This window comes from Sesamum indicum, linkage group LG8 (genome assembly GCF_026168435.1).
Source record: "Sesamum indicum cultivar Baizhima isolate 11 linkage group LG8, ASM2616843v1, whole genome shotgun sequence".
NCBI classification, from domain to species: Eukaryota; Viridiplantae; Streptophyta; class Magnoliopsida; order Lamiales; family Pedaliaceae; genus Sesamum; species Sesamum indicum.
The window spans coordinates 20,084,388-20,094,825 of record NC_142664.1 but is presented as its reverse complement, the minus strand read 5'-3'; the positions used below and the strand labels follow the sequence as shown (position 1 = coordinate 20,094,825).

Genomic DNA, 10,438 nt, shown 5'->3' with positions numbered 1-10,438 from the left:
TTCCGACAAATATTGAATTAATATGGAAAATAATGACGGGAACAATAATTCATGAGAAAAACGTGAAAAATATATTTATAATATATATATAAAAAGTTAAATTATAGAATTTTCTGAAAACAACTTGGGTGGGTCTTGTCTCCCATGATGTTATATTTTTAAACTTGTTTGACAGGATTAAAATTCTGGAAGGAAAATTGTTTAAGACATATCTGTGTCCTGATGTCGGTTTCACGTGTGATATTCCATGAATAGGAATTATGAACAACTCTATATGTAGCACACAGAGGTTTAACTTTATCTTAGGACAGTGAATGATTGGACAAAGAAATTTCAATAATTTCAAGAAGATATGAATAAAGTAAAGTATAATATCTTGAAAATCTGGGGACGACTGGCTGAAAATGAAATGCTAGTCACAACTCACATAAATGGGCTCCCTGTAAAGTCAATTATTCCGTGGATATATATATATATAATTATATGCATTTACTAATAAAATTCTTGTAGTTTTTTCTGTACAAAACTATATATATTAAATTCTATGGATAATGACATTAATTATGGAGGTTTTATTTTATAAATGGCTGAATTTATTTCAAATATTTTATAAGTGTATATAATTTAGGGATAATTGAATTTACACTTCCTATTTATGGTCTATGTAGACTAATTACTCCTGTCTTTTGAATATTGATATATACATTCATAAAAAACGTCGACATCATTTCCACAAACCACTCTTACTTTTTGAAAAATTACACATATACATTTCAAAACGTCAATATCGTGACACAAATTATCCTTGCATTTAGGCCATTAGATGTGATTTTTGTAATTATGAAATAGGAGGAAATAGTTTGTGTAAACAAATCATAAGTCCGGGGTGTAAATATAATTAACCCTATAATTTATAAAATACTTTTAAAGTTTATGAGATGTTATATTGAAACAATAAGATTACAAGCTTATAAAATATTTATAAATGATAATTTTATAATTAATATAATTAAAATTGAAGAAGTTTGTTAGAATTTAAATTGAAAACTCAAATAATTTTTGAAGGAGTTTATAAGTTGCTTACTAATAAAAACATATTTTTGGATTTATAAATTCATTTCATAAAAAAATTTACGAACTGATTTTTAATATTTTATAAACTTTCATACATATAATAAAATATTTTGAAAATTTATAAATTCTTCCAAACACTCCCTTAATTTTCTTGGATCCATCACTCTTGCCGTTCGAATTTTGAAAACCTCGTCTCTAACATATTAGTTAAAATTTTTAATAAAGCCATTTCATAAAATGACCAAAATATCCTTAAAATTTTACTCAAACCATATCTCCACAAAAATAAAATAAAAATATAAGATTAAGTTTTTGATTAAAAAATATTTTAAGAAAAGAAGCAACACCAATGTAATAATCTCTTTTTTCTTTAATTTTATAAAATTCAATTTATTGTTATATTATTATTATGTTCAAACTCAAATATTAATTTAATATATTAATATTTTTAAATAATAGTAAATAAAAATAACATAAATATTTACTTTAACTCAATTAATAATAATGCTTAACTTTTAAAATAAGGGTGCGTAAACCACAGTAAAAAATATTCAGATTCATCCCTGAAAGATCCTCCGTCGGGAGTTTATCTAAGTTCATTGAGATCGTAGAGAATGTCAGGAAGACGAGGGAAAGGGCGGAGCTAAGCGCCACAGGAAGGTGCGGAGGGATAACATCCAGGGTATCACCAAGCCGGAGAATGGGCGTTTGGCCCGTCGTGGCGGTGTTAAGCGCGTCAGCGGTTTAATCTACAAAGAGACTCGCGGTGTTTTGAAGATTTTTCTGTAGAATGTCATTCGTGACGCCGTCACCTACACCGAGCATGCTCGCCGGAAGACGGTGACCGCCATGGACGTGGTTTATGCCCTCAAGTGGCAGGGACGCACCCTTTATGGTTTCGGAGGCTAGAATTTTCTAGGATTACGATTGGGGATGGTGATATTTGTGTAGATTTAGTCAGTTTGGGTATTATTAGGATTGAAGAGATCTTGTATTCTATTGTCAGTTTGTTACTTGAATGAGGTGAATTGCTGTGGTGATTCTAAAAAAAAAAAAGGGTGCGTAAAAATCAACAAAAGACCAACAGTTAAATGTAAGCGACAATTATTAAATAACTCATTTTAATGTGATATGGACCCACCATTTGATACTTCATATCTTAGTATACATAATTTTGTGTTTTTTTGTGTGTCTCATCTGATATATATATCCAATGTATGTCGCCCACCTTAATAAAAAGGTTGTACTTGCTATGGGCATCATGGTTAAATACAATTCCAGCCATTGTTGTCACAATCAAAGTTGGGACATAAAAACATATATGGTCCTAAGAAAATCATCAATCAAATTCTAGAAACATGATGCAAGTATCCAATCAATGATAGCTATTTCAATTTGGCTTTAGTATTAGAGTTTTAATAGATTATTTTTAATTGCTTGATTATATTTGATGTCGTCACAAATTAGGTGTGCAAAATTAGGCCTCAGGCTTAGCCCAACAACGAGCCAAGAAGGCCTAAAGCGGGTGGAGGCACTGAAGGGCCTTCTCTGAGCCCCCCAACGGCTCAAGATAGAAGACTGCCAAAAGATGGACGATTGTTGAATGAATCAAGAAGCCCAAGTCCATTGTGGCAGCCAACTAAACACTTGTCTAGGTAGAAGGATGTCATTTTGGATTTGGATATGGTGAGGAAGACCAGGGGGGTGACTCCTCGCTTTTCTAAAGTCTCCCAATTGAGGTGGACTCTCACATGATCTATCAATCAATATGGATAAGGATGTCATGAAGATGCTTATCCGAAGGCAAAGACTCCCTCAACCTTCTCATAAGCCAGTTTCTCTAGGATACTCTAGCTATAAAATCAAGTTTAGCCCCCTAACAGGGGGACAAGTTTTTCCTTTTGAGCACTCATCATCAAATTTCATTTCTACTCTCATTATTATTCTTGAATTTTTCATCATATTTTGCTATTATCCTCGTGTTACTCTTTCATTCGATATTTTTATTTCACTATCTCGTATTTACTTAGGTATCCCAGTGCTAACATTTTTTTTGCAGGTTCCTTTTTTCAGGCTTGCAAAAATATTTGGCCCATCAACGAGCTCGAATCTACACTCGACTGGACCCATGCATTTTTGGCATGCATCAAGTGGGCTCGTCTGTGGGAAACACAAAGATAAGACGTGAGGACCAATGAAAACATCTAGCAACACTTCGAACAAATAAAATATCATGGAGATTGTTGGGAATACTTAGGCTTTTCAGGTGGTGGCAGGTACACCCCTAACCCCCACTGTGGGGCCGACCATCGCCAGATCCTCTAGGCCTGATGACCTTTGATGGAACGTAGCACCTCCTCAGACACTTCGTTAGGAGGGTTATCCCCCGAATTGCTGGAGACCATACAACGCATGATTGCTTTAGCTGTGTGGGAACAAATGCTAGCTGCAACACCAATACCCTTGGTGGCCCCAATTATCGAGGATATACCCGAAGAAAGCCGTGGGCCATTGGCCTTAGGAGTACAGGGTCAACCCCTCTAGCCCCCTGAAGGAGTCCATACACAGTGGCTTGCTCGCTTGGACTGGCTTAGAAAGGGCTCCAGGATGTTCAGTACCAAGTTATGGGAGCGCTTCTAGAGGAGCGACATGGTGTCCCCTTCACCGAAGGTGTTATGATGGATGAACTCCCCACGAATTGCAGGACTCCGGCTATTGCGGAATATGATGGCATGTCTGACCCCCAAGATCACTTGTCTTATTCTGAGAACACAACTCTCTTGGATTGTTACACCGACAGAGTCAAGTGCTGCGTCTTTGTTAACACTTTTGCTAAGGCAACCCAGTAATACCAACTGCTAACAAGAGCTATTGAAAGTTTCCAAGAATTTTGATTCTTGGTTTTTGCTAGTAGTAGGAAACATAGGAAGATGGAGCTTAGCCTCTTTGCAATATGCCTGAAGGACGGGTAGTTCTTGAAGGACTACCTCCATCGATTCAACACACGCAAGTTTGGAGGTACCTTCAGCCACTCAAAGCTAGCGCCTTCTCATAGGAGCTGGGCTCGGGCCACGAAGTACATCAGTATGGAAGATGCCCAAGCTTCCAAGAGAAAATAACGTGGCAAGAAAAGGAAAGAGTCCTAGGAGTAAAACCCCTCCAAAAAGACGAGGCCGGAGTTTTGAGACAAAAAACCCATATTCCAAAGGACGAATCCTATATACACCACATTGAATGTTCCTATTGCTCAAGCACTCATGGCTGTGGAGGGCAATAGTCTGCTAACCTAGCGTAGAATATCTAGGGATGATACCACTCGCCCCAAATCCGATAAATAGTGTTGTTTCCATAATGATTATGGACACACCACCGCAGAGTCCGACATTTGAAGAGTGAAATAGAGCGACTTGTGGGGGAGCAGATCTCTACCAAAAGCAAGAGCAAGATAAAAGAAAAACTATGCGAGAAGCTAGTTTGGGACCCCTTAAGAAAGAAGCTCCTAAGAAATCCACAATCGAGCATGTACCAAAAACATCAATCCTGCACAGAAAGGTGTAATTTGCATGATCATGGAGGACCTATAGGAGGAGACTTCCACCAGGCTAGAAAATCCCAAATACGAGAGGTCAACAGAATGGCTTTGAAAGAAACCCTAGATGTGGAGACCATCGTTGATGCCCCCATCATTCATTTGGATATACCCAGAGGATCGGCGTAACTGTCTCACAAAATGAGGCTTCTGTTATGACGACCACTCTAGCTAACTATTAAGTAGGTGAATCTTTATAGATTCAGGAAGTTCTGCAGATATCTTATTCAGAGAGGCCTATGACCAAATGCAACTAGGGGATGCTGGCTTGGAGGCTGTGGACACTTCATTATATGGTTTAGTGGAAATGGTACAACCTTGAGGCATGATCTCTCTCGCTACCACTATATTTGGGAACAGAGCTATTTAGGAAACATTGCCTCTTAAAGTTCTTGGTTGTAGACATCCCCTCAACATATAATATCATCTTGGGAGGAACCACACTTAAAACCTTTCAAGTTGTGTATCCACATTTTGAATGAAAATTAAATCCCCTGTACTAGGAGGGGTTAGGAAGGTATAGGGGGATTAGCTGAAATCCTGCAAATGCTATGTAAAGTCTATTAGGAAAGGACAAAAGTGAGGTATAGAAGATCTACCAGTTTAAGAATCCTAGAAGAGATGAGGAGAAGTCCCTGTGTTCTTAGAAAATGACAATATTGACATGGACGAGCAAGTCAAAGTCTAACTAGCGGAAAATTACTTGCTCTAGAATTATGATCTCGAAATCCTATAAAGATCACAAGTATTGGATCTCAGTTGGAAGAATTGATCAAGGGGGAATTAGTCAAATGCCTTTGATGAAATGCGGATGTTTTTTTTGTTAGAATTGGTGTGTCAAGCCAATTGTTGGCTCATTGATTAATTCTAAATGATTTTTTTCAATAAAATATTAATATTAAGAATTGTTCTTTGGCCAACTTCATGTTATGATTTATATAATACTTGTATGCATTTGGTAGAAGCCCTTAGATCATGATACTATGGGGTTGGGTTGTGCATATGGTAACCATGAAATCAACCTTTATGGTTTGATCTAAAACATTTGAAGTCGATGAATCATTCAAGACAACGCATTAAACATGATTCCTAAGAAACTTGTACTGAGTGATGCGTTCATATGATGATTATTGCATTTCATAGACAATGATGTATGACGTCTGTGCAATTTTATTGGGTGCACTAATGAGCAATAACCCATTGACGAGGAGATAGAACATAAAAAAACCTACCATTCCAGCGCTTGGTGGAAATAGGAGCAGGCAAAAAATGTACACCACGATGACATCGGGATTAGATTGCTTCTACTGAAAACTTTGAAAAAAGATTTTACAAAAATAGGGCACTGTTAGATTTAAGAACTATGGTGAAATTGGCCATCAAAAGATAAGAGTTGGGAGTGAACTGGTTGAGGGGGAACTGAAAAAGTTCGGAAACCTCCTCATAAAAATTAGGGATGGGAAAGCTGAGGTCAGTCTAAAGTTAGGTGGTAAAAAAGCATAAACAATTAAAAAGAGGGGAGTTGGGTGACTGTAGGGAGAGGGGACATGAATAGTATAGTCGGGGGGAATCCGAAACTCCTTTATTAAGGGAAGTGGGGGTCCATTCCCCATGGACGCGCTAACCCCCTTCTTCCCCTCATCAATCATATCCCTTAATTTGTCCTTTTCTTCCCCTCGGGGGAAGAACCTCATCTTCCTCATTCTCTTCTATATCCTCCCCTTTTCATTCTGAAGATTCGTCTAAGAGACGACGAGCAGTGGCGGTAGCCTGCCTCAAGCTCCACCTTGGGGCCCAAGCAAAGACGAATGAGTCTGGGCCCGTCCTCCTAGAAGTAACCTCGGAAGGATCATTGCCAGCCAACCTCTCCCTCACGAATCTCACAAATTCATCTAAAGAAGCCATTCTCGAAAAAAAAAACGAAAAGAAAGAAGAGATGCATACACAAATAAGTTTTTTTTTTCCCTTCCAAATTGTGTAACAGACAAGAGTGTTAATGTCATTATTCAAAGGTGGTGGGTGGCTTACTTAATTTGACCATACTAAGGGGATTAGTGTTATTTCATAATTTTTTTTTATAACTTTGATATTATTACAAATTGATAAATTACAACGACCTCCCTTAAGATTTGGCATAATTACGAATACCCTCTCATTATTTGAAAAATTACCAATATCCTCCTGATTTTAACAGTCGTCTAACAATTAGTCCAATCCGTTAGGTTTTCGTCCATTTTTTATGGTCAACTAACTAAAATGCCCTTGTAGAATAAATATTATAATTTTTATTTTATTTTTTAAAACCTTTTGATTTTTTTTATGGACTAAGTGGATAATATTTTTATAATTTTTAAAAAAAATTCATCCACCCTGTTCGATTTTTTTATAAATTTTTAATTTTTTTAAAAAAAAGAAATACAGTAAGGATAAAGTTGACATTTCATACCTCCATAAAAAAATTACATAATTTCATCAAACATCAAGGGGTATTTGTAATTTTTTAAATAATAAGGAGCTACTCGTAATTATGACAAACCTTAGGGGAGTTCATTATAATTTACCTTTAAAAATTTCAATCTTATTAGCATGCTAATTATATTATTAAAACTTTTTTTGGAAAACTAATTAAAAATTATTGATTATTTTATTTAGAAAAATAGTCAAATTAATTGGTCTACTAACAATGAAGCTGTTAATTTATCTTCAACGAGAGTATTTTATAAAATTTGAAGGAAACCTGAATAAAAAGTGAAGAATAAATAATACTAATACTAATAATAATAATGATAATAATAATAATATGAGCAAAAAACTAGAACGTCAAAAAATCAGGTGAAAGGGAGAGGAAATCGGGGCGCCAAGAATCGTATTCACGGACCCCTTTAATCCCTCAGTTCCGTTAGAACTCACACAAAATTCCATAAACTATGTGCCTTCCGCTCACAAATTTCCCACACAAAAAGACCCCTTGAAAAGAAATAGTATTGCTTGAATAATCCTTTCTCTCTCCACCACCACCACCACCGTCTCCGCCACAGCCACCGGCGCTCAACAATGAAAATGGCGTCATCTCTTCTGCTTCCGCTCCTCTTGATCTTCCCATTTCTTCTCCATCCAGCACATTCAAAGCTCACCCTCGACTACTACAACAAAACCTGTCCCAAATTCGCCAAGATCGTCCAAGAAGTGGTGGTCGACAAGCAGCTCGCCATTCCCACCACCGCCGCCGGTGCCCTCCGCCTCTTCTTCCATGACTGCATCGTCGGCGGCTGCGACGCCTCCCTCCTCATCACATCCAACTCATTCAACACCGCCGAGCGGGACCACAAACTCAATCAGGCTCTCCCTGGCGACGCCTTTGACATCGTCATCCGGGCCAAGACCAAGCTCGAGCTCGAATGCCCCGGCATAGTCTCCTGCTCCGATATCCTCGCTGAAGCAACTCGCGACCTGGTATCCATGGTCGGCGGCCCGTACTACACCGTCCTCCTCGGCCGGAAAGACAGCATCGAATCACGCGCCACAGACGTCGAAGGCCACATCGCTAAGCCCGACATGACGCTGAGCCACATCATCGACATATTTGCAGATAAAGGGTTCAACGTCCAAGAAATGGTGGCGCTCGTCGGAGCCCACACCATAGGATTCTCCCACTGCTCGGAGTTCGCCAGCAGAATCTTCAATTTCAGCAAAAAGCAAGATCATGACCCCACGATGAACCCCGAGTACGCAAAGGGGTTGAAGAAGCTCTGCGCGAACTACAAGACCGACACGACGATCGCCGCGTTCAACGATCCCATGACCCCCGGAAAATTCGACAACATGTACTTCCAAAACCTACAGAGGGGAGTGGGGTTGTTGGCCAGCGATCAGGTGATGATGTTTGATCCAAGAACCAAGCCTTACGTGGACTTGTACGCAGCGAATCAGACAGCATTCTTCGAGGCATTTTCTCGGGCAATGGAGAAGGTAAGTGTTCATAATGTCCTGACAGGGAATCAAGGAGAGGTGCGGAAGAGGTGCGACGCGACCAATGCACTCAAAACGCAGTAATGGGGACGTGGAATTTAATTATTAGAATTAATTATATGGTATGATCATATATATTATCAATCATATGATCAAGCCCAAAAATATAAAAATATAAAAACAATAGATATATAAATGCATGAAATATAAAGATAAATTTATGATTTTAATATAAGGTGCCAATCATTATTCAAATGGTAGATATAACTGTGTGGCTTTCTTATAATCTTTTTTCGGGGTTTTTTTTACGTTTTTATTTGGTTTTTAAGATGTATAATGTGGTGGGATATTTTAATTATTAGGTACTTATATACACACATATTTCTTCGTTGTAATTAGATCGATTGTCGGTTTTTTTTTTTTTTTTTTCTCTAAATTTTTGCGTGTATGTGAATACATATCATGAGTGGGAGAAAGGAGATTAATAGATGTTTCGTGGAGTTTTGATATATAATTGCTTCAAATTCATTAAGAAATATTGTCTTATTTTTATTTATTTTCTTTTATTTACTAGTAATTTTAGATCAGAGTTGAAGAACTATGCGAAAAACTACATATATATTTGCATTTTTATGGTGCAGACGATGATCTTTTTGAGATATTTGAAATAACATTAAAAGTGAAAAATATTTGCATAAAGTCGTATAAATTATTAAATATTGAGAACTTGTGAAACAGTTAAAAATGTAAAGACTTTTTCATCGATCTTAAAAGAAAATTCTCGGCCTGTAACTTTAGTCTGAATTTATTTTGGTTATTTATTATATTTTTAAAATATTAGATTTAGTCCTTTATATATCAATTTTACGTAGATTTGGTCCTTTTAATTTATGACTCTTTTGCCCTTTTGACGATAAAGGCTAATAGTTTATCCTAATGCTCTAAATGTAATATAAACAAATATTGTCTCAATAAACCTAAACTCTTATACCATTCTAGGCAAATATTAGCTACAAGATGCAAAATGAATGGCTACATATAGACTAAAATTGCTTTTGAAAAGATGTGTACGGATAAAATTATCCAAAATTAAGTTAAAGGACTAAAATTAAACAATTTTGAAAGTTATTGGACTAAACTAAAATGAGTAAATTTAAAAGGACTAAAATTAATGACAGACAAACTTAATGAAATGACTAAACAAATAATTTTTTCATAGAGTAAATTACAACTCTTTTCTTGAGGTTTGACATAATTACGAATATCTTCTTATTGTTTGAAAAATTACAAATACCCTCCTCCAATGAAAAATAATTATGCAACCCCTATAGAAGGTGAAGTGAAAATACTATTTTGCCCTTGTGGAATTTTTTTAAAAAATAAAAAATATTTTAAAAAATATAAAAGAAACTTAAGGGTGGATAAAATAAATAATCTAGAGGGAAAATTATTTCATAAAAATATTTTAAAAAATTATAACATATATATAAAATTGTAACTTATCATTCAAAAGGACATTTTGGAGATGAAAGCCTAAAGGAATGCGCTCGTTGTTAGACGGATGTTAAAATTAGAGGGATATTTGTAATTTTTCAAACATCGAGGAGGTATTTGTAATTATGCCAAACCTCAGGGAAGGTAGTTGTAATTTCTCTATATATATTGCTAAAAATTCAAGAATCAAACAATTCAGTTGAATCAATAGCTTTATTCTTGTTATACAACTTGAATTTTTTACTTGAAAAATTATTATTTAAATTATATTTGATGGTACTGAACTAATCACATTGAAAATGTTATTAAATT

The 10,438-nt window shown here is 36.1% G+C and overlaps 1 protein-coding gene across 1 annotated transcript; it reads left to right on the top strand.

Annotated features, from left to right (window-relative positions):
• The first annotated feature begins 7,566 nt into the window (after window positions 1–7,566).
• LOC105168207 (Peroxidase superfamily protein) lies at window positions 7,567–9,070 on the top strand. The gene has a single exon (XM_011088186.3). It carries the CDS (start codon window positions 7,718–7,720, stop codon window positions 8,714–8,716), a length of 999 nt encoding a protein of 332 aa, XP_011086488.1. The 5' UTR covers window positions 7,567–7,717; the 3' UTR covers window positions 8,717–9,070.
• Window positions 9,071–10,438: the final 1,368 nt, after the last annotated feature.